Source organism: Dreissena polymorpha, chromosome 12, assembly GCF_020536995.1.
Source record: "Dreissena polymorpha isolate Duluth1 chromosome 12, UMN_Dpol_1.0, whole genome shotgun sequence".
In the NCBI taxonomy this organism is placed as follows: Eukaryota; Metazoa; Mollusca; class Bivalvia; order Myida; family Dreissenidae; genus Dreissena; species Dreissena polymorpha.
This window is the reverse complement of record NC_068366.1, coordinates 38,762,264-38,786,794: the sequence shown is the minus strand read 5'-3', so window position 1 is coordinate 38,786,794 and position 24,531 is coordinate 38,762,264. Positions and strand designations below refer to the sequence as shown.

At 35.3% G+C, this 24,531-nt stretch overlaps 1 protein-coding gene and 2 long non-coding RNA genes across 3 annotated transcripts; 1 reads left to right on the top strand and 2 right to left on the bottom strand.

The window, feature by feature from the left end:
• Window positions 1-776: 776 nt before the first annotated feature.
• LOC127852901 (uncharacterized) lies at window positions 777-24,060 on the bottom strand. The gene is made up of 9 exons (XM_052386936.1): window positions 23,906-24,060; window positions 21,498-21,689; window positions 20,545-20,632; window positions 20,105-20,204; window positions 17,741-17,870; window positions 10,372-10,504; window positions 9,507-9,735; window positions 7,499-7,690; window positions 777-7,066 (listed from the first exon to the last, which is right to left on the bottom strand). Exons 1-9 carry the CDS (start codon window positions 23,996-23,998, stop codon window positions 6,067-6,069), a joined length of 2,157 nt encoding a protein of 718 aa, XP_052242896.1. The 5' UTR covers window positions 23,999-24,060; the 3' UTR covers window positions 777-6,066.
• LOC127852918 (uncharacterized) lies at window positions 11,830-14,642 on the top strand. Its single transcript, XR_008036358.1, has 2 exons — window positions 11,830-13,879; window positions 14,567-14,642. It is a non-coding gene; the product is annotated as an uncharacterized LOC127852918 (long non-coding RNA).
• LOC127852913 (uncharacterized) lies at window positions 13,952-16,318 on the bottom strand. Its single transcript, XR_008036353.1, has 3 exons — window positions 15,736-16,318; window positions 14,729-15,028; window positions 13,952-14,583 (listed from the first exon to the last, which is right to left on the bottom strand). It is a non-coding gene; the product is annotated as an uncharacterized LOC127852913 (long non-coding RNA).
• Window positions 24,061-24,531: the final 471 nt, after the last annotated feature.

The following is a 24,531-nucleotide window of genomic DNA, read 5'->3' as shown; positions in this document are numbered from 1 at the left end:
TGTATTTTATAGAAAATTTCAAAGGGCCATAACTCTGTGAAAAATCATCCGTCCATAACCGGCTGATAATATACACATCTCCTGTTGGTAGTGAAGCTTCCCATAAAGTTTCATTGAATTCCCGTAATAAGTTGCTGAGAAATAGCTCGGACAAGAATTGCACTATATGTACAATGGAAAATTTCAAAGGGCCATAACTCTGTTAAAAATATTCCGACGAGAACCGGCTGATAATATGCACATCTCCTCTTGGTAGTGAAGCTTCCCATAAAGTTTCATTGAATTCCAGTCATTAGTTGCTGAGAAATCGCCCGGACAAGAATTGCACTATATGTACAGTTAATGGAAATTTCAAAGGGCCATAAGTCTGTGAAAAATCATCGGACCATAACTGGCTGATAATATGCACATCTCCTTTTGGTAGTGAAGCTTCCCATAAAGTTTCATTGAATTCCGGTCATGAGTTGCTGAGAAATAGCCCGGACAAGAATTGCACTTTATGTACAGTTAATGGAAAATTTCAAAGGGCCATAACTCTGTGAAAAATCATCCGACCAGAACCGACTGATAATATGCACATCTCTTGGTAGTGAAGCTTCCCATAAAGTTTAATTGAATTCCAGTCATTAATTGCTGAGAAATAGCCCGGACAAAAATTGTGCACTGACAGACACACGCATGGACAGACAAAGCGGCGACTATATGCTCCCCCCAAAAATTTTGGGGGAGCATAAAAACAACAACACTTACAGCAAATATAAACAACAACAAATACACAATAATTAAATTATTTAATTATATTTTATTCAAATCAATATGTTGTTAACAGGCTGGCAAACTGATTCTTGTCTAACTTAGAAAAAGTATTAACAAATATGCTTCACAAAATGTTGATGCTGCGTAAACAAGTCTTGCATGGCTGCTGTCAAGTGTACATTGTACTTAAAACAAATCTGTAAAAAAAGGCAGTTCTTTTGTTGTTGATTTTCAAATTGAAATTCAACCCAAATAATATTAATATCATTTAACAATTTTGCATGTTTTGCATACTGATTAATGTATACTTATGTATTATACAGTGCTGGATACAAATATAGACTGCAATAAACATGTAAATAGTCTCAAATATAAAATAAATCCTTTGGCAAGAACAGTTTTAATGATATTTGAATAACAAAAGTTTTGTTAAAAGTGTTATCCTCATAGATTATACATGTACATCTAAGAAGAGACAGTTACATATGTCAGATAAGAGCCTATATTCATAATACTTTTATGGTACATATTTTACATTACAATGTATACTTACAAATGAATAAATGTAACAGGATTCAGTTCATAGTCATTGTTCATTTTAAACTCCCAAGAAATTACTGTAGCAGTACACATCATTATTGCAATAGAATTTTCCTACACATTTCCGCTTAATCCTATAATTTGTTGAAAAGAAGTCATTTTAAACAAACTAAGGTTATGGCGAAGGATAAATGTACATTCCTTTTTCTTCTTTTTTTTTTTTACGTATTTCTCACTTTATACATTTTTTTTTTTTAATTTTATTTATTTTTATTATTTTTTTGTTCATTTTCGAATACACACTTTTTTTTTTTTTTTTTTTGGTTATTTTTATGCCTTTTTTTAATTATTTTATTTATATTTTTTAAATATAAACTACGCAGATATGAGGACCAATTATGCATTGAGTAATTCAGCATTCGGATCATCGGATCATCTATACAACAAAAAATAAATGTTATGGTTCCCCACGCATACAGTGGATTATGACTTCAGGAAAGCACGCTCATACATCTAAGTGTACATTTTAAAGTTTTATAACTCACTGGCTTATGAAACAGGTCACACCAAAATGTCAACTTAACTTGACAAGTTTACAAGCTGGGCCAGCAGTTATAGATGACAAGCGGACATCAATAGCTATTCTAACCAGATAGGGCTGATTGTAAAGTTTGGTTGTACTTGTTTCTGACATTTACATACCTGTTGTATTTGTTATGAAAAAGAGACCCAACAAGAAATCTCACTAGTCAAGCTAACTGTGAATTTTCCTGTTAAAATTGTGTTGACCTTGAAATTAAAATTGCATTACAAGTACATTTTAATTTACTAATTTATTGTTGGACTTGAAGTTTGGTTTAATGGATGTTTATACTTAATTGTTGGTGCTTATTTATCAAAGATTCTCATTTTGATTATATAATGCTAAAATGCCTTAGGGTTAATAGCTTTACAATTTTTTTTCTTAAGTTGTTTCTTTTTTCAAACAAAAATTTCCATAAATGATTTATTAGGCAGAATGCTAATTTTTTCAAAATGTTATTAAGTTTATCAACATTTTCCACAAATAATCATTTTCTGGTATTTTTACTAGTAATCACCTTAAACTGATTTTTCAAAATATGAAAGAAAAATCATGTGTATATTGTTTTTCAAATTAATGTGCTCTTAGTGAGACAGCTTGCAACTACAACACAAACTCCCACACATTGCAAGTATTGCAAGTACAGTTCAAAACAAAAATGTCATCACAATACATAAAGACAAGTCAGTGCAGTCTATATTTGTCCCAGCACTGTTAAATACATATTTATACATCAGTTTCATCACCTAATTCAAAATACTATGGCAATAAAACTAAAACTAACATGTTTAGCAACACAAATGTATAATGCTAGGGAATGGATTATCTAGTCATCATAGAGTTATGATATTGACATGCTATATGTTCATGAAATAAGCAGTTGGTTCAAGCAAATTTGAATTGTAATACCATCTTTTGGCAGCCCAAAATAGTTGCATGCCAGTCAATACAAAATTGACAATCTGATTAGGTTGGTTTATAATGACTTGCAGGACTGTGTTAATCAGGGGCCAGTTTTCACAAAGATCCGATGGGGAATCTAAACGCAAGTTTAACTTAAGTGACAATTTGTTAACAAATTTGTTTTTAGAACTCCATTTTTTTCTGATAACAAAAGAATCAAACCTTTATCATTTTAGCCATATTTAAATATTAAAAATGTAAATGTTAAAGGAATTAAACATGAAATCCCCAGGGACTTTTTATAAATTTAAGGAATTTACGTTTCCTCAATGAAGTTTTGTGAATAATGGCCCTGATCACTGTTACATTTCATTATGAATCATTCACAGTATCTGATAAAAATATTCAAATACACACTTTATGACAGGAAGACTGATTTTTAAGGCCACTTGATACAAGCTGGAGTTACCAGTGCAATAAATCAAATGTTATTTAATTATATTGGCTAATTAAAAAAATATAATCATCAGAAATAACACTGTCAAAAAGAGGCTATAGATAATGAACTTCGAAAAAAGAGGCTAGTAAAAATGACAAGATTAATTCATAAAACAAGAAAACATGTATCATTCTGGAAGAATACTGTAATGCTATTGGCTCTGTTTGAAAGACTCTGTCACTATTTACTGCTGCAGCCCTGTTTTATGGGTGGAGCTAGTCAATGCACAATTAGAGATCCTATAAAATGTACTTAAGACAGACTGTGAGACATTTTGACTTCTTATCAAAAGCTTAATGCCACAACCCCTAAACATAATACATGTGAACGTTTGAAGATATACACATCAAACGCTTTTCCTGTACGTTTTCTATATGTCATGTAAGATAGTTACATGGACAAAATGTCCCTTGCAGGTTTTGTCAGGTCAGGTTGTCAGGCTATTATCAGTGCAGAGATTTGATTGGTTTATATGGTGGTCACATCATTGTTCTATCGTAAGGTCAACTTAAGTTTATACAGACATGAGCACTTGACTTTTACATTACCCCAATTATTGGTTTGTTTATCATATCAGCTATCATAACAAATTGAAGGCAGATTTTGAAAGAAATGTATTACACTTTGCCAGGAAAGACTTCCAACAAAATTGAGACTAAAAAATTAATCCTGTAGGTAGAACACCTATTTGACTTGAAAACATTAATCTTCTTTCTTAAGACACTTAAACTCAATCCATAAACAAAACACACTTAAGCTGTTAGGGAAATCCTATCTTTCTCAATCCCCACAAAAGAGTCATAGATAAAATATTTTTGGAAGCCAGTATTTTAATGTGTGCAGCATGCATTCCCCTGATACAACACTGCACTGCTGAATCACTTGTGGTCTCTTCTAACATAAGCAGACAGTTAAAAATATGCACCCAGATTTTAAGTTAGCTATTGCATCGAGATAAGTTCACTTCAACTTTATATCATGTTCAAGGCAAATAAAGCATTCCTCCTTGTACTTGGTTACCTTAGATAAATGTAGATCATTCTACATGATTTTATCAATATCCATTTATAGATATGAGGCCCATATACAAAGCTCTAAAGAATTAATGTGAGTCCCTCAGAAGTCTAAAATTAAGATTTTATTTACATTTTTAGTTGTGAAAATTCGTACATATTTTCTTGTGGTGTTTTTTTTTTTACTTTTTAAGGCCATATTTCCCCATTTTGTATTTCAAGCATGCATTATGAAATCTGATATTTAAGTTGTTAACCCTTTTCATGCTGGGAAATTTGTCGTCTGCTAAAATGTCGTCTGCTGAATTTCTTAAATTAGCATTTTCTTCGATTTTTTACAAAGAATACTATCAGAATAGCAAACAGTTTGGATCCTGATGAGACGCCACATTTTGTGGCGTCTCATCTGGATCCATACTGTTTGCAAAGGCATTCAAAATTCGGTTCCAGCACTGAAAGAGTTAAGTTATTAAGGTAAACTTAAGTCAAGTTGTACCTGATTCTGCATGAATTTTATTAACAGCCCTAGCCATATACTACTTGGGCCTTGTCCTCTGACTACCATACTATTTGGGCCTGGTCAACTGACTTCCATACTTCTTGGGGCTGGTCACTTCACTACCTCTTTTCTACTATTCTTGACTACCTTTTATTTGCAAAGTATTCATGAGACAATCTGGGTATATAACAACACATAAATGTTATCAGTGTCCAAGCGGTCAACTATTGTGGGGCAAATGTCAAATGTAAGATCATGAATGAATAATGGTGGATTTAGATTGCTGTTATAATACTGAAACATTTGTTAAAAAAATACCTACAATCTCATAGTTTTTAGGAAAAGAAAACCTACCAAGCAAATAAATTAATCGTATAAGTTGCACAATATTATTGCGTATGTCGTAGGAAATTTTGCAAAAAGCGTGTTTTTTTCTTTTCAGTGAAATATATGCTCTAGTTTATTAGCAGTACTATACAGAACAATAAGATCAGTAAACTGTTGAAGGTTGTGTTTCAATCATAATTTTAACATGTTCTTTGGCATAGCCCCTTCCCCCCCTTGCTTAACAACAAACTTGAAAGTTGAACAATTAGATTTTCTCAATGACTTCAGGATTGGATTAAACCTTTTTGGACAAAGGCAACAGCAAAAAATGACGTTAAGAGAAAGAATTGATACGGCTAGTGGTGCACTTACATTAGCAAAGCAAAATACAAGGCGTCTTTCATGGAATCGGGGGATAATATGAGGCTGAACTTGAAATATAGGAGTACAATAATGCTGAATTGCTTAATTATTTAATCTTAAATCCTAACAAATAATACCAGGTCCAAGCCATGTTTTGATATTACAGTTTGACACTTAATAACCCCATAATTATAATTATGACAACCTTTGCTTTATTTGGAGTGTTTTTAGTACACAATTAACATGAAGTTGCTGCAGAGTCATATGTAGAAATTGTTCTTTGATTTAAAAAAAAACATCATATAAAATACTTACACAAGAAAAAAAAAGTACAAAATCAAACACTTTTAACCAGCATGTAAACTAAAGCTAATAACATTATATACCAATATCAAGGAAGCTCTTTGCCATAAAGATAACATTATATACCAATATCAAGCAAGCTCTTTGCCATAAAGAAAAGAAAAAATAGACACAAATGAATACTGTTATATAACATCATACGAGTATCTGTAAACCAGAACAAAAAGAAACACACACCTTATTACTCTACACAACATGTGGGATGTGTAGAGAGCCCAAATCATGACTTATTATCATCGTTCTTGAAAAAGGTCATCACTGAGTTCATGTCGAGGAGGTCGACCTTTAGCAAGGTCATCAGACTGTCATCCTCTATCAAGAAATCCGAACTGACCCCTCCACTGACCCCTGCAGACGGCACGCTTCCACTGGTTGCCGCGACAACAGACAGGGGGGTGGTGCAACACGTGAAGCTTGCCGTCTGGAGAGGCGTTCTAAACTGCGAGTTGGAATCGCCAAAGTGGTTGTTGCCCACTGATACAACCATGCTTGTCTCAAAGTCATCATTAAAGCTTGGCATGCTGATATGCGAGTCCGTCATATGCATTTGGCAACTTGTTGTTTCCATGGAAACGAAATTCTGAAAGATGTCGGCGTGAAATTCTGAGGAGTTTGGTTCCTCGAACATTGATGAAACTGTATTGTGAGAAAAGTTCTCCAGTTTGTTTGCTGCCACGAATGCTGAACTGGTTTTGGAACTGCTGTGCATCTCCAAAGGGAAATTTACCATATTTGGCTGGGTGAGCACATGGGTAGCGTGGTTATCTTGAACCTGCAGAGTGATTGGCGATTGTTTGGTGATGACCGATGGTATGACCAGACTAGAGTTAGAGGTTGAACTGGGCTGGGTGAGCTTGTCAAACTTTGGCAAGTTTGAGTGAGGCCCTAGTGCTGAAATCAGAGATTCTACAAATTGGTCAACAAGATTTTTGTTGTTGACAGAAGTCGCACCTTGCAGGTCACCTTGGTTTGAATCCACGTGCTGTTCCATCAGGGTGTTCTGCTGCTGCTGCTGCAAAGGTGTAGAAAAGCTTGTGCCAGACTGTCCTGCCAGGTATTCTCCGTCCTTGCGCTCCATTGGCTGTGAAGACTGCACAGTCTGCACTATGTAATTGGAGAACGGATTGATGACCCTGCTAACTGGGGGTGATGTCATGTATTCCATGGGGTTTTCATGGTCCTTCTGAGAATCCGATGGTGTTCGTCGGCCGGAACGGGACCTTCAAATAGAATTTTCAGTGTATTCAATCAGTGTTTTTTCCCCCAATTTTAGGAACTGGGCCAGGGCCCTTTGCATTGGGAAAATGCGTTATTTTAACTAACATTGGGAAATCAGTGTTGTTGGTTGTATTTGCTATCAAATACTTAAAATTGAGCGTAAATGTGTTTTCAATATTATAGTAAGTATGGTTCAACTTAAACAGTGGACAGAGAGATGAACTTAATGTTCAGATTCATATTAAACAATTTTTTCTTTTGAAACCTTAAATTGGAAATTAAGACAGTCTTTTGGGAACAATTAATAACTCTTTGAGATTGGATATGGGGCTTTATTTCCATCCAAAAAAGATGTATAATATAATTTAGAAATGTATCGGTGCAAATTCTGACAAATTTATCTTGAAATAAAGCTGACAAAAATTGGCACATACCTGTAGCTTGATCGTCGCTTCGACTTTGCCTCCTCTGTGGCCGGAGAATTTGACCTTGACCTACTTTCTCTGACCTTGTCATTTTCCCGCTTCACGCTGCGTCTGCTGGAGACCGGGGTGCGGGGAGGGGTCGGGTTAGGGGTCTGCAGGGGCGTGACTCCGTATGGTGTCACAGAGACTGGAGTTGTTACTCTTTTAAAGCAAAACAAATGATGAAAAACTTTGTGTCCCGGTAGGCATGCAATATTCTTTATTAATGTATTTACTTTTAAGAATTTTTAGAATAAATCACAGACAAAAATATCAAAGTAATTTATCTCAAATTTAATACATGTATTACTGAATTTGTGGAAACAAGAGATGTGTTTGTCAGACACACAATGCCCCCTATTGCGCCGCTTTGAAATAAAGTCTCGATATATCATTTGGCAGGTTTAGAAATTATCTCCCTTTTAATGCTTATTACTTCCCTTGGATTGTATTTTTTTGATTTTTGACCCTGAAGGATGACCTTGACCTTTCGCCACTTAAAATGTGCAGCTTCATGAAATACACATGCATGCCAAAATATCAACTATCTTCAATATTGCAAAAGTTATGGCCAATATTCAAGTTTTCGGACGGTATCAAAGACTGACAGAAAGACTGACGGACAGTTCAACTGCTATATGCCACCCTACCGGGGGCATAAAAAACTTCACTCAAAACTAGACGTTTGCATTCAAAAAAGGCAAGTGCACCTGGCCGATGCCTCATCAGTATTGATTTTATTGGCCCTTTAAAATTGGTTGAAAAGGTCAATGTCAAGGCCACAATGAGGTCAGGTAATGTGTGTCTGCTGAGAGTTTAATTGAGGTATCAAAGTTTTTTATTAAGCTGTTTGTATGTTAAGCGAACCTAAAACTTGTTCTTCTGCCTAAATCCCAAAGGAGGTCAACGTCAAAGTGAAAAAGAGATCAGGTGATATGGGTGTGTTGAGTGGTCATAGATAACATATATGCAAATTTCAAGGCAGCGTCGGATACCCACGTTCGACCCATTCCGTTACTCTCAATTTATCGACCGTGGGACATTACCAGCTCTTTTCACCGTTTTAGGGTGTGTCAAATCCAGTAATTTCATTGGATCCCTCACGGTTTCATGAGGATATTTTTTACCAATGATACAACTCGTACTATAGAGACTTCGGGTTGGTTGTCAAAATTGCGTCGTCCGTAGAAATAGAATTTCGTCGTGCATGCGTATACTTTAAAATTTAAACGACTTTCAGAGTAAAAGTATCTCTAGTCTCTTGCATGGGCGCGATGTCTTTTTAAGCACACGGACAGGTGGATGGAAAAGCTTGGTGTATCAAATCGCAATTATTCAGGCCAAGCATTGACACCTCCAAAGCGAAATTCTTTTTGTAAACTGCGATTTTGGTGGTCTACTGAAAGGTTACAGTTAAGGTCAAAACGGCGTTTTTTGCTTATATTTTCCCACGGCTAATGCTGGAGAGTAACGGAATGAATTAGTCGTGGGTATCCGACGATGATATCAAGGCTTAGTAGCCAGAGATATCTCTTTTAGACAAAATGCGTCATTTTTAATTGACCAAGAAATTTGACTTTCGGAATAAATAAAAAAAGCCAAAAGTATGTCAATGTCAGGGTCAAAATAAGGTCGGGTGATGTGGTTTTATTCATAAATATTCAAAGACATCATCCAAGTATCATAACTTTGTTCGAAACATTATTTAAGTTAGACAAAACGTGTCATTTTGGGTTGACATTGTACGAACAGATGGAAAGACGGACGAACAAAAGGACATGTCAATGGCTATATGCCTCTCAAGGGGCAATAAAATAGAATGAAGATGGCACGTAAAATTCAAAATCCTGATATACTTTGGTTGGCAATCCTATTTTACATTGGAAAGTCAGAATACACTAAACAAATGACCTTTAAAAAGGGATACACAGTACTGAACAGAAGACCAGAAACTATTCTTAGTATTCTATATGCATACCTTGAAGAATACCCCTGCGATGGACCTGGCTTCGGAGTCGGTGCCCGAGTCGCTGGGGGCCCGCTGGGACTCACGGGTTCAGACGCTGCCATGGTAACCGGCCATGGTAACTTGCTCCTGTCGCACAGGAAGTGACGGTGGAGGTTTGACTGGGCCTCTTGCTCCAGCTGCTCTGGACTGGTCATGATGGTCGTGTGCTTGCTGATGTAGCGCAGAGAGTCCAGGAAACCTGGTTAACAGTTATCGAATTTAGCACAAGCAAGCCACACACTGATTAATTTTGAATCAGGTTTGTTCAGATTATTGGTTTTAATCCGAAGATTGTGGCATTTTTTTCGTCTCAAGTTGTTATATAAAGAATTGGCTAAGTCAAACTGCTTATTATTTCAATGACTTGATAAATAGAATGGTTCTTATAAATGTCTTATTGAGTTAACATGCAAATGCAAAATAAGTTTAGATTATCAGGTTAAATATATTTCCCATTTCAATCGCAAAAATATCTGTCAGATAATTTTTTAGATCTTAATAATTTTAACGTTTTTGTTTCATTAAAAAATATACTGCCCTGTCTCATTTTGATTTATTACATGTTAAAAAGAATAAATTATAACAAGAGATGTGTTTGTCAGAAACACAATGACCCCTACTGCACCGCTTTGATTTTTTTTTGGACCTTTGACCTTGAAGGATAACCTTGACCTTTCAAAACTCAGACAGACAGACAAACAGACAGACAGACAGAGACAGACAGACAGACAGACAGACAGACAGACAGACAGACAGACAGACAGACAGACAGACAGATCAACTGCTATATGCTACCCTACCGGGGGCATAATAATATACATAAAAGCATTTGCACCTTTTCTCAGAGATTTCAAGGACAGTGTATTCTGGATCCATTCAAGGAAGATGCTGTTCACTTCCTGTTTTGTCTTTCTATTCTCCATAGTTCGTTTGTACGAGTCATACAGTGGTCTCATGAAGAAACCAAACTGAACAGGTTAAGGAAACAATTATCTTATCTAAATCTTGTTGGTCACATTGTTATTGGAATATTGAAAATGAACTACACATGATGTACACATTAAAGTCAAAATTCATAACTATAATAAAATGTATTCTTGCTGCATATATTTTGTCGTTTTTCTCAAAGCTTCACCAAAAGTCATTATAGCTTTTTTACATGGAAAGACAAGATGTGTTTGTAAAACACAATGTCCCCCTATATGATGTTTGACCTTGTAGGATGACCTTGACCTTGACCCTTCACCACTCAAAATGTGCAGCTCCATGAGATACACATGCATTTCAAATATAAAATTGCTAGCTTCAATATTGCAAAAGTGACATTACATGAGCAATTTTGACCCATATATTTGACCTTGAAGGATGACCTTGACCTTTCACCACTAAAAATGTGCAGCTCCATGAGATACACATGCATGCCAAATATCAAGTTGCTATCTTCAATATTGCAAAAGAATTCATAAATTTAGCGATTTGGGCCACATATATTTGACCTCTGACCTTGAAGGATGACCTTGACCTTTCACCACTCAAAATGTGCAGCTCCATGATATACACATGCATGCCAAATATCAAGTTGCTATCTTCAATATTGCAAAAGTACTCATAAAATGAGCGATTTTGGCCACATATATTTCGAGGGGTAAGGGCCAGAACGTGATAAGTGCAGTTTTGAAGGAAAATCGGGTTTTGCAAAAGAAATATGTAATATTTACTGCCGCATCTTTTGCACTTAAAACCAGGCTTATATTCAGTCATTTAACATAATTATTGTATAGAACTCCATTGCACTAAGTGTTATGGAGTATTTTTGTATTATGCCAGAACGTTATATATACATTCCTGATAGAACCAGACTGTAGTAAATGCACTTGATACAATCTGGCTGGAAAAAAAATAAATGAAAATGAGTCAGAAAGTAGGAACCAAAATGATATAAGTGCACTTGTATATAAATAGAAAATAAACATACAAGGATTTTTCAGAGGCGTAATGTTATAAGTACACTTATGCCTGTTTAGATTAATATGTAAGGCAACACTTGCAGTGTGATAATGTTTCAAGTGCCTTTACCTAATTAACTGAAAACACCTAAGTACCATGTTAAACAATTAAACAAGATAGCAGATGTTTTGTCTTGTACCTGGAATGGAATGTGAACATAAAAGCTTATGTTTTCATCAAGTAAGGAGGGCAATGTATTAAATAATAGGCGAGTATTGATTTAGTTCTTCAATTATTTAGTAGTTTTTACTTCATTATTTTGTATAGTAAATGTAAATTAAGTAAATCGTGTTATTAGAGCCTATCATTTTCTTCGAAATGAATAAAGTTTGTTATTACAGATTGATATTAAAATATTCTTAATTTACGATTAGATAATTATTAAAATATATTTGCAGAAATCATGCAAAATTTACACTGAAAAGAAAACGCAAGGCACAGCCAGAAAAGTGGAAGAAAAATATTAGAAAGAAACGACGCATGCTTGGACTACAGTACACAAATTCAAAAGGGAAGACTGTTGAAGCAAAGCGGCTATTAGATGCTCGTTGCAACTGCAGATATAAATGTAGAAAAATCTTCACACATGAGCAAAGAGATGCAGTTTTTCAAAACTACTGGAATATTGGATCCTACGAATGCCAAAAGGACTTTTTATGTTCCAATGTGAAGGAAAACACTCCTGAGAGAGTTCGTTCAAGTGCAAAGAAGAGACGTGTGTGTTCAAGAAGCTCCTACCTTGACAATAAGCGAGTCTGTAAAGATTTTTTTCTTAGAACGTTAAATATTGGCAATAGGGTGGTAGAAACGGCTTTGAAGTCCTCATCCACTGGAATATTTGCTGCATTTGACAAAAGAGGGAAACGTACACCACACAATAAGACCCCAGAAGCAGTGATTAACCAGGTAAGACAGCATATTGAATCTTTCCCTGCGGTTGAGGCCCACTATACAAGGCAAGACACAAGGAGAAAATTTCTTGAAGTGATCTTAATATCACATAGATGTATAGGTTATATTAAGAGAAGTGTGTAGCAGAGAAAAAGAAAGCTGTCAGTGCATCAAAGTACAGAACAGTATTCTGTGAGGAATATAATTATTCATTTCATGTACCTAAAAAAGATCAATGTCAAACATGTGTCGTATACCACCAGAAAGAGACAGATGGTGAATTAACAGAAACCATCAAACAGGACTACGAAGAGCACATTAAAAGAAAGTTAAAAGCAAGAGCTGAGAAATAAAACGACAAAACTAAACCCAAAGAAGATAAATCATACTGTGTTGCTACTTTTGACTTGGAAGCTGTGTTGCCAGTTCCGTGTTGACTTGTCAGTCAAGTCTACTATAAGCGGAAACTAAGTTGTTTCAATTTGTCGTTCTATTCTTTGGCAGATGCAAGTGTGACTTGCTACCTGTGGAATGAAACCGAAGGCAACAGGGGATCGTGTGAGATAGGAACTTGCATCCAGACTTACATACAGTCATTGCCAGTGACAACAAAACATCTGTGCCTTTACTCAGATTGTTGTTCAGGACAGAATCGAAACAGGTTCATTTCATCAGCTTTGCTACAAGCCATCAGTAAAAGTCCTAGTTTAGAAACAATCGATCAAAAATTTCTAGAAACAGGACACACTCAGATGGAGAGTGATTCGGTGCATGCAGCAGTAGAAAATGTTAATAAGAGGTGTACTTCAGTCTTTGTTCCAAGCGAATGAGACACAATCGTTAGATTGGCTCGGAAGAAAAAATCCTATACAGTTGTGCCTATAAAACACTATGACTTCCATAATTTAAAGTGTCTGGCAAAGTCTGTATTTCCACAAAATATCATTGATCTTGAAGGAAGAAGTATTCAATGGATGAAAGTTAAGTGGCTCCAATTTCGAAAAGCAGACATAAGCAATATTTATGTCATGCATGACTTTGACGAGGAATTCCAGTGCATAAAAATCAAACAGTCACGAAAAGGTATTTCTCTCAGTTCAAAGCTACCACGACTGTATACTGAGAAACTGCCAATAGCAACTGCTAAAAAGAAAGATTTAATTTCTTTGTGTAGAAATGGAACAATACCCTCGGAGTATCACAAATACTACGAAGACATACCAGATGAAAAACAAGAGTTCCGCGGTCGGAGATGACCGCATTGAAGCCGGATTTTTGATTTAAATGACAGGAAAGTACCTTTCGTGTTTTTGTCAATGCAATACTTAAATTACTGAAATATTGTTCAAAGGTCAAAATGAAATGTAAGTACTTTTCAAGGCATGAGCAAACCTTGTGTTATGTTTTGAATGCATGCATATACATGAACAACAATAACATTTAAGGTCACAAATATGAACTTGAATTGACAATTAGGAAAGTTTGATCTCAATTTTTTTATTTTTTAACATTTTTTTCATTCAAGGTCACGGTGACCTTGACCTTAAAATGACCAGTGGTCATCTACTAGTTCTGGCCAACCTTCATATCAAGTTTGAAGACTCTAGGTCTAAGCATACCAAAGTATTAACAACTTTAACATATTTACATCCAAGGTCACAGTGACCTCGACCTTCAAATGAATGACCTTGAAATGACCAGTGGTCATCTAAGTGTGCTTGCAAACCTTTACGTCAAGTTTGAGATTCTAGGTCCAAGCATACCAAAGTTATAACAATTTTAACATTTTAACATTGAAGGTCACAGTGACCTTGACCTTCAAATGAATGACATTGAAATGAGCAGTGGTGATCTTCTAGTACTGGCCAACCTTTATGTCAAGTTTGAAGACTCTAGGTACAAGCATACCAAAGTTATAACAAGAGTTCCGCGGTCGGAGATGACCGCATTGAAGCCGGATTTTTGATTTAAATGACAGGAAAGTACCTTTCGTGTTTTTGTCAATGCAATACTTAAATTACTGAAATATTGTTCAAAGGTCAAAATGAAATGTAAGTACTTTTCAAGGCATGAGAAAACCTTGTGTTATGTTTTGAATGCATGCATATACATGAACAACAATAACATTTAAGGTCACAGTGACCTTGACCTTAGAATGAATGACCTTGAAATGACCAGTGGTCATCTAAGTGTGCTTGCAAACCTTCATGTCAAGTTTGAAGACTCTATGTCCAAGCATACCAAAGTTATAACAATTTTAACATTTTAACATTTAAGGTCACAGTGACGTTGACCTTCAAATGAATGACATTGAAATGACCAGTGGTCATCTTCTAGTACTGGCCAATCTTTATTTCAAGTTTGAAGACTCTAGGTACAAGCATACCAAAGTTATAACATGAAATAAGAACTTTAACATTTTTACATTCAAGGTCACAGTGACCTTGACCTTCAAATGAATGACCTTGAAATGTCCAGTGGTTACTTACTAGTTCTGGCCAACCTTCATGTCAAGTTTCAAGACTCTAGGTCCAAGCATACCAAAGTTATAACAACTTTAACATTTTTACATTCAAGGTCACAGTGACCTTGACCTTCAAATAAATGACCTTGAAATGTCCAGTGGTTACTTACTAGTTCTGGCCAACCTTCATGTCAAGTTTCAAGACTCTAGGTCCAAGCATACCAAAGTTATAACAACTTTAACATTTTTATATTGAAGGTCACAGTGACCTTCACCTTCAAATGAATGACCTTGAAATGACCAGTGGTCATCTGTTAATCCTGGCCAACCTTCATGTCAAGTTTGAAGACTCTAGGTCCAAGCATACCAAAGTTATACCATGAAATAAGAACTTTAACATTTTTACATTCAAGGTCACAGTGACCTTGACCTTCAAATGAATGACCTTGAAATGACCAGTGGTTACTAACTAGTTATGGCCAACCTTCATGTCAAGTTTCAAGACTCTAGGTCCAAGCATACCAAAGTTATAAGAACTTTAACATTTTTTATATTGAAGGTCACAGTGACCTTGACCTTCAAATGAATGACCTTGAAATGACCAGTGGTCATCTGTTAATCCTGGCCAACCTTCATGTCAAGTTTGAAGACTCTAGGTCCAAGCATACCAAAGTTATACCATGAAATAAGAACTTTAACATTTTCGAGCACGCCGCCACCCCGCCCGCCCGCCCGCCCCCCCCCCCGACAACATCAATCTATAAGCCGAGATTTTTTCGAAAAAAATCCGGCTAACAACTTTAACATTTTTACATTCAAGGTCACAGTGACCTTGACCTTCAAATGAATGACCTTGAAATGTCCAGTGGTTACTTACTAGTTCTGGCCAACCTTCATGTCAAGTTTCAAGACTCTAGGTCCAAGCATACCAAAGTTATAACAACTTTAACATTTTTATATTGAAGGTCACAGTGACCTTCACCTTCAAATGAATGACCTTGAAATGACCAGTGGTCATCTGTTAATCCTGGCCAACCTTCATGTCAAGTTTGAAGACTCTAGGTCCAAGCATACCAAAGTTATACCATGAAATAAGAACTTTAACATTTTTACATTCAAGGTCACAGTGACCTTGACCTTCAAATGAATGACCTTGAAATGACCAGTGGTTACTAACTAGTTATGGCCAACCTTCATGTCAAGTTTCAAGACTCTAGGTCCAAGCATACCAAAGTTATAACAACTTTAACATTTTTTATATTGAAGGTCACAGTGACCTTGACCTTCAAATGAATGACCTTGAAATGACCAGTGGTCATCTGTTAATCCTGGCCAACCTTCATGTCAAGTTTGAAGACTCTAGGTCCAAGCATACCAAAGTTATACCATGAAATAAGAACTTTAACATTTTCGAGCACGCCGCCACCCCCGCCCGCCCGCCCCCCCCGCCCGCCCGACAACATCAATCTATAAGCCGAGATTTTTTCGAAAAAAATCCGGCTAAAAATGTGAGAGACTGCTTACCAGATCCTGACGCACTGGAAAGTGATAGAGACTCCGACCCAGAGTAAGGATCAGCTTGATTGAGATTTGTTACAATACATGCATAGGTGTTGTATTCAGTGGACAGTTGAAATCAGTAGACAGTTAAATTGGTACAAAAGAAACAGTAAAATGTATAGTGACAGAGGTCTCTTCATAAACAATATTTACAGAGAGGACTATATGAAAGTTTTGTTTGACAATAAATGTTACTTGTGACATTTTTAGTGTTTACCCAGTATACAATTCAGTGAAATTCTTATTCTTAGTACACTTAAACCATTTTCTATAGCATGCACATGTGCAAAGTGTTTTCTGCTAGTTTTCAGTAAGTGCACTTAAAACTATATAAACACAGATAATCCGACATAAGTTCAGGTACATTTGTAAACAAGTGCACTTATTGCGTTTATACACTAAATGGCTCGACAGACTAGTTTCATGCCAATAAGATATAAGTACATTTTTCTTTAAAATACAATTTTGTATTTAACCCTGCTTATTCTAAATGTTAGTGTATTATCTTATGAGTATTTGCTAGTATATAATCAATTTATCATATACCTATCTTATTTCAAATAAAATATATTATTACTCAAAACCTTATTTTTGATTTTCCCAAAAGTGTGAAAAGTGCACTTATCACGTTCTGGCCCTTACCCCTCGATTTGACATCTGACCTTGAAGGATGACCTTGACCTTTCACCACTCAAATTGTGCAGCTCCATGAGATACACATGCATCCCAAATATCAAGTTGCTATCTTGAATATTGAAATACTGCAAAAGTGTACATTAAATGAGCGATTTTGACCCATATATTTGACCTTTGACCTTGAAGGATGACCTTGACCTTTTACCACTCAAAATGTGCAGCTCCATGAGATAAATATGAATGCCAAATATCAAGTTCCTATCTTCAATATTGCAAAAGTTATTGCAAATGTTAAAGTTGGCGCAAACCAACCAACCAACAGACCAACCAACAGACAGGGCAAAAATAATATGTCCCCCACTACTATAGTGGGGGGACATAAAAATCAATCAGTAATATAAAAGTACGTAACTAGAACTCTCAATTCATGCCTTTATGCAGCTATATACAAAGCTTTATAAAATATATACAAACAAATCAAGATCATATGTGAACTTTTTATGCAAATTATTGAAAAAAAGTAACAATTTAAACACTTAAAGGACATCAAAATTTTGTCAAAACATTAGGTTATTGATCCTGTAAGACAGAACATTGTGCTTTAAACTTTCTTTGTTTTATAATGAAACCCATGTCCAAAGGATACAATCCAGAACTTCCAGCTCTTCTTTGTTTCCTCAGTTACGTACTGGTCATAGAGCGCGTCCATTGTAACATCATTCATCACGTCAATGTCTCGCTTCACCCCGTGCTGTGGCAACTGGTCTTGCAGAGTCCTGGAAAGTAAAATAACCTGCATGCTTTCAAGTCATTCTCGAGAAGGTTGGGGGATTGAAGGAACTTTTAATTAGGTATCAGGGGGAAAAACACCTAGAAGCAGATTCTTTCCAACCCCAGGCCAAATTTTGTATCTTTTTAACATCTTAAGTTTTCAAAAGAAAATAATGTCACCCAAGAGTTGATTGTCATCAGTAGGTCGCTGATGGGGTTGGATAAGAGCTTCCACTTCTGAGGCAAATATTTCACAGTTCCATTCCTCAATCTGTGAATTTGTTAATCCTAGCCCCCCCCCTCCTCTCCGATTTGCAATTCATACCAGACGTCCAAAATATTAGTTCAAAAAGTCATGTTGTCTGGTATATACATTTTGTGCAATCTACCAACCAAAGCATAACATATATATTCATCTGTTTATTACAAACATGTTAATTAAAAGGTTCTAACTTAAACTTGCAGTGTTTAACGTTTAACACCATAAATAATTATCTGTAACAGAAGCAAATTATTAATATACTATTTTTTTTAACAATTACCAACATTTTAAGACAAAGTGACCAAACAATAAAGTATATTTATATAAAATTGGTTGAATCTGAAACAAATTGAAATATTAATATATTATAATAATTTATTAATCTTAAATACAATAAATTGTTACCTCTAATCCTGAAATCTAAACAGAGAATTAATGAAATCAAAGACAATTAACAATCATTTGTAGTGAATATCACACCAATGGCTAATACATTTAGTTTTGCTTAAATATTACACAAATGTACAGGTTTCTGGACATTAATTGGAAATATATTTAACAAAAAAGAATGAACAACATATATAACAAGACTATTGCCAAGCAATATCAGTCCCCTACCGGTGAAACTCCACCATTTTCAGATTATTATTTTTTATGTGTTGCCATAGCAACCAGAATTCTTGGCGTAGGAACAAAATGAAATGACAGTCATAATCTCCATATTGCCAAGTATCCATGTTTCAAGTTTCATGAAAAAATATGAAGAACTTTTAAAGTTATCGCAGGATCCAGAAAACTGCGACAGACTGAAACACAGAGCGCAAACCATAAGTCACCTCCAGTTTCACTGACAGTGGACAATAAATATTGGTGCAAAAAGTACTTGATCAAATTAACCTTCATGCTTTGAAGATAATTTTACCGTTACTAATTTCAATATTTGAAATTGGTTTCATTTATATACGTTAATCCTAAGTTCATTAAACAAACAATAATTTGTGTTCTAATGGCAACATAATACTAACAATCATGAATTCTTGCAGTGGGCTGCTGAACATTTAGCAGCTCTTTGTGAATGTCATTTTGATCTAAGTACAACATACAGTATGCATACAGCTCTGAGACAACATGACTTTTTGAAACTCGAATAAACCAGTCTGAAAAAGAAAATATTGGTTAAGTTTTTTTCAGGGACCACAAAAACAGCACCAAGCGAACTTCAGTATTTGTTCATGAATAGAACATACGTGATCTGATAATTCATCTTTCCTTGCAAATTTACAAGAAGCTGCTATGAAATTTAAATTTGAAACTTTGAGTAAGGCTTGCATATAAAAAACAATATTAACAGTATGATGACATAAAACTATTGCCTCCATTTTAAGATTTGGAATTTTACAAAATTTGACTATTAAAAGCTTGACAAAAAACACTAATCTTCATAATTAATTCTCTACAGTATAGGGCCAAAAATCACACAAAACCAGATAACCCCTTAACTCATAGTCAAGCAAAACTTGCAAGACTCTTATAGATTTTAATACAAGGCAATATTGGTTCAGCAAATTTATCCCTTATAAAAAGTACCTCTTAATTATCAGACTTACTCACTTTTTAATGGTCAATTCTGGGCCGAAATTTGGCCCATTCTCAATGACAAAAAGAATATATATTTCTCCCAAATGACTTTGTAAAATTCCCTCCAAAAATGTCAACATTTAGGTTATCAATCTATCCATCTCGACAATTTGAACCTTAGCAAATAAAACACTGAAAACACTTTTATTCTCAGTCTCACTTATAAAGTATTTCTAGCCCAAAAAATACAACTTTGACACATTCCCCCCCCCCCCCACCGCATTCCCAAAATTGAAGAAAAAACACTGACTTACACTCATAAATTGCAAGGTACTGTTAATGTGGCTATCCATCAAACGTTAAGCAACGAGTAACAAGGACGTCTATATTTGAACTTACTGAATCTCGGTACCAAGGGTCTCAAGCTCTTGGCGCAGCACCTCAATTTCTTTCTGAGCTCCGCCACATTCAGTTTTTAACTGTCGACAGTATTCAGCGGCTACAATACGGGAGAAGGTTCAAACATTTTGCATGGGGCCTCCAATGTATGACTGGAGACGCTACTTAAGATGTGAATGCTCAAACCTTACGTACTACGGGAATTCTAGAAGGTTCTGTCATGTTTTCAATCCCATCATGCAGTTTGAGGCATGAGCACTAAAGCACGCTCGTTGATAATTTCAAAATGTGGATGTGTTTTTTTAACTGCCAATCATTGCTGTTATTTTTTTGTTTATGCACAAACTCTGAACAGGATTGAATGAGATGTCAAAGCCAGCCCTTACGACTAACAAAAAAATGTTCAGGTGAAAATGGGACTGAAGCATGTGGATACCTACTTTTGTACAACATCACCGAACGACTTTCTCTGCCAGAACTTGACTCAATCAGGGATGGGACGGTAGCCAACAAGGTGTCAAAACCCTTCTGTGAAAGGAAATTTAAAAAGGAAAACTTATGAGAGATGTACAACTCCAAATAACAAAGGTAAATTTATTTAACTGAAAATAAAAGTAATTTTATTATCAGATTTATATAAAATCAACCAAAATAAATATGGAATATTACAAGGATCTTTCTCAATTCAGTCTGGCCATGTTGTAGAAAGCAAATTGCAACATGCACCTGTAACTTGTTGTCCTTATGATGAACATTTTTATACATCATAAAACAGACAAAATCAACATGACCAGACTGGGGATAAGACAAAAAATCAACGGAACAAAACACATTTTATTTTATTTAGGTTTGCCAGCATATGTAGTGCACGCCATATTGCAAAAATGATAGTAATAACGGTGTACGCTATTACATTATGTAAAATACGTCGTTTTTTTTTTCATGCTACCTATTTAATTCAAACACGACACACTTTACCTTCCTTACCATTCTTCCGCTTTGTGGTAATTGTAATCATTGGGTTAAATCTCAGATGGGCAAATTCCCTTAGCCAAAGTGGGTCTGAATCATTGTTTACAATTTGGCAATTCTGTCTTGATTAAAAAATAAAAACGTATTAAGAAGTCCAGACAAAACTTTTATCAACAACACTAGAAGAAAGCAAAGGTATTCTTAATGTTGAATGGTGATCAAACAAGTCTTTTCTTATTTTGACATTGCTATGTACAAAGAATGTCCTCACTTTAATAACATTTAATTGCATGTTATGATCATGACATTTCAAATTCCTTTGCTTCCCAGCACAACAAACATATATACACAATAATGCCCAAATGTATGGAGCATCAATATGACTGAGCAGACTGTCCCTAACTGGACACAAAAAGCAAACCTGAATCTTATCCCTGCGCTTATATTCAGCTTTGATGTGTGAATCCCGCTTGTGCCGGGGAATAGGGTTATTCGGTCGACCGCACTTTAATTTTGTTTTTGGCCTCGTTCCAATTCCGTTGTCGTACTGACTGGTATCGCTTTCCGTGGCCCCTCCATTTTCCTCTGGGGACGAGGGCAGTTCCAATGAAAGCTGTTTGTTAGAAATACCAATGATAATGAAGCTCTTCACCAATCATTACAGCATTATTTTGTAACGATCGGGGAAAATGTTTGTAACCCATCTGATTGATCATATTAATAATGTCTTAATAATTGGGGTATTTATTTATTGGTGTGAGTAAATGCATTAAATTGCTAGATTAAACCCATTTATGCCTAGCGTCTAAAAAAAAGGCCTTGGCAAACAGTGTAGACCCAGTTGAGACGCTGCATGATGTGGCGTCTCAACTGGGTCTGTGCTGTTTGCTTAAAGGAATTTCTGTAAGAAATATTCTAAATATAGAAATAAATATACTAGCCATCCCTAATTTTGGAAATAAATTGATCCAATTTAGAAAGATGGGAGAGTCCACTAGGCATAAATGGGTTAAATCTCCGAACAGTAGAGCTCCATTTAGAGAAAACTGTTCTTCCTCATTGGGGCTCGAACTAGTGACCTTTACATGAAAAGGCTATCTGGACTGTTTAACGTTTGAATGCATCTGATACTCAGATCTGTTAATCACTGATCCAACGTGTTGGAACAAAATTCAATGCAGATAATAGAAACATTCCAAATTATTCCACTGTTACGCATTTGCAACTCTTTTATTTTATCAATTTCAAATGAATTTTATTCCACAACGTCACTGTATTTTCAGTTTAAGTCTACACTGGTCATTTTTGTTACTTTGTTCCATGATTTACAGTGACATTTTATTCTATGAATATATCAAATTTGTTTGAAAACTGTCAGTTCCATATTCATTGAACAAGTTCTTGTAGTCCCTAGGCTAGTTTAAGCCCTTCTCTCCAAAATCCCTTTTTAAAGCCCGTGTGTTTTGCATATTTCTGTGATTAGGATAGATATCATTATCAGCAGTGATCATTACACAGGTGTAGAGGTTAATCATTGATTAGTCAAAAAAGCATTGATAAATCAGCAAAGAGAAAGTATTCTTTCGATATTTAAGGGTCAATCAAAACCCTGCTGGGATAAGGCATGGATATTCCTTCATCTGGACCTTTGGACAGATCTTTTGCTGCAGACAAACATATTTTATAAATCTAATATGTTTTATTCTTTTACATTTTTTATTGATTAAAGATGTAAAAAAACATATTGAAACTTTGTTGCTCTAGTTTTCAATTCTACTGGAGGCAGAAGTAAAATCATGTTTATTGCAATCAAGCGGGCGTAAACACTGAAGTCACATTTGATAACGCCAGATAACAGAGGCCCAAGAGATAACAGGTCAGATCTTCCGCAGTCATACAGTGACTCATACACTGATGTTTCCAATCTTTGTTTAATGATAGACCTTTGGTAAAACCATAATACAATCACTTTTTTATCACCATAATACAATCACTTTTTTTTATGTGGCATCAATATGCTTCAACATATATTGTAATATAATTTTTCATCTTATTTCCATTATGGAAGAATAAATAATCTTCATAATTATAATGTGGATAAAGATATATGCTGTTTCAAATGCACATGTCCCTATCTGCAGTCTGTTTTCTGCAATGTGAACAGTATGCTACCCAATTAATGATCAATTAAACTGTAATATATTTTTCTAGGCGTGTCTTCATAAATAATTTAATCATTAATGATTTTCAATTTTAGACACAAAAAGACCCACAATTGACTTTCCTTATCTATTAATATGTACTCAGTATTGTAATAAATTTCAGTTAGACCCCACATGCTGGGCCTCCATAAATGTGAACTTACTAGGTGACTGACGTCATTGCACATACTCTGCAGCGATTGGTTGTTTGCAAACAGCTAAACGGTCAATTTATGCAGCTATTGGGCCACAGAAAAATCACGTGGCAAAATGAGGTCATTTCTATATAACGTGTAGTATAGCGTGTGAAACCTTCTTATTAGTCTAGACATCGAATGCAAAGCATGTGTAAATCAAATTTAAATACGTGGGCATGAATGAATTTGTTTTTCGAGGCATTTACGATGTAAAAATGGTCTTTACTTATCAAACAGTACCAACTAATGACATTATTCGCTGTAGTGTAACCACAATTAGTATAGAATTTCACAAACAAGCTACATCAATGCTTAACAACAGCGAATGACCGAATTCGAAGTCCGTAACAATTGACCAAATTTCGAAGAGTTCAAAACAAATAACTAGCGAGATAAAGTTTACAAATATTGTCAAAAACCATGTAACTAACCTTCCTTTCTCTCTTGAAATCACTATATCCATTATAAATCCGTAAATTTTCTAAACTTTCCAAATCCAAGCCGACAGTCATTTCGGCTCGCATTATTGCGCGACTGGCTTGCCTTTCCCATTAATGTCGGAAAAGCTCGGTGATTTTCGGGTTACGGTAGTCTTTGTTCTATTTATAGACTGTTGTTAACAAGCTTTTAATCAAAGCGCTGAAGGCACCGAAGATGTTCGCTATTGCACAATTTAACACGCAATTCATTTTTTAAAATCAATCGCAAGTTTGAAATGAACACACGCCATTCAAATTTATAAAGTGCGTGTCATAGCGCACGGGTCGAGTTTTGTGTGCACTTTTAATCATCCTTATTATTTTATTGAAATAACTTAGACAACACATAAAAACATCATGGCTTTTTGGACGTTCTGAAAGCAAAGAAAGTATGATGAAACTGGTAATGAGAACTGTATATAAAGAAAATGTGCATTCACCATCATATTAAATGAATATTCTTGGAATATCGAATAACTATCTCACCAAGAATATAAATTTAAAATGAAAGTTCTGTGTACAAAACTTTTGATTTTGACACCATATACAAATTCAAAATATACAATAATCTTCGTACC

Bases quoted from the DNA above. Each gene is read 5' to 3' on its own strand.
- LOC127852901 (XM_052386936.1), bottom strand. From the start codon at position 23,998: ATGCGAGCCGAAATGACTGTCGGCTTGGATTTGGAAAGTTTAGAAAAT. The intron at 20,633-21,497 runs GTTTGCTTTTTG...TTCCTTTCACAG, and splicing joins AGCGCAGGGATAAGATTCAG to AAGGGTTTTGACACCTTGTT. The intron at 9,736-10,371 runs GTGCAAATGCTT...ACTGTTAACCAG, and splicing joins CTTGAAATCTCTGAGAAAAG to GTTTCCTGGACTCTCTGCGC.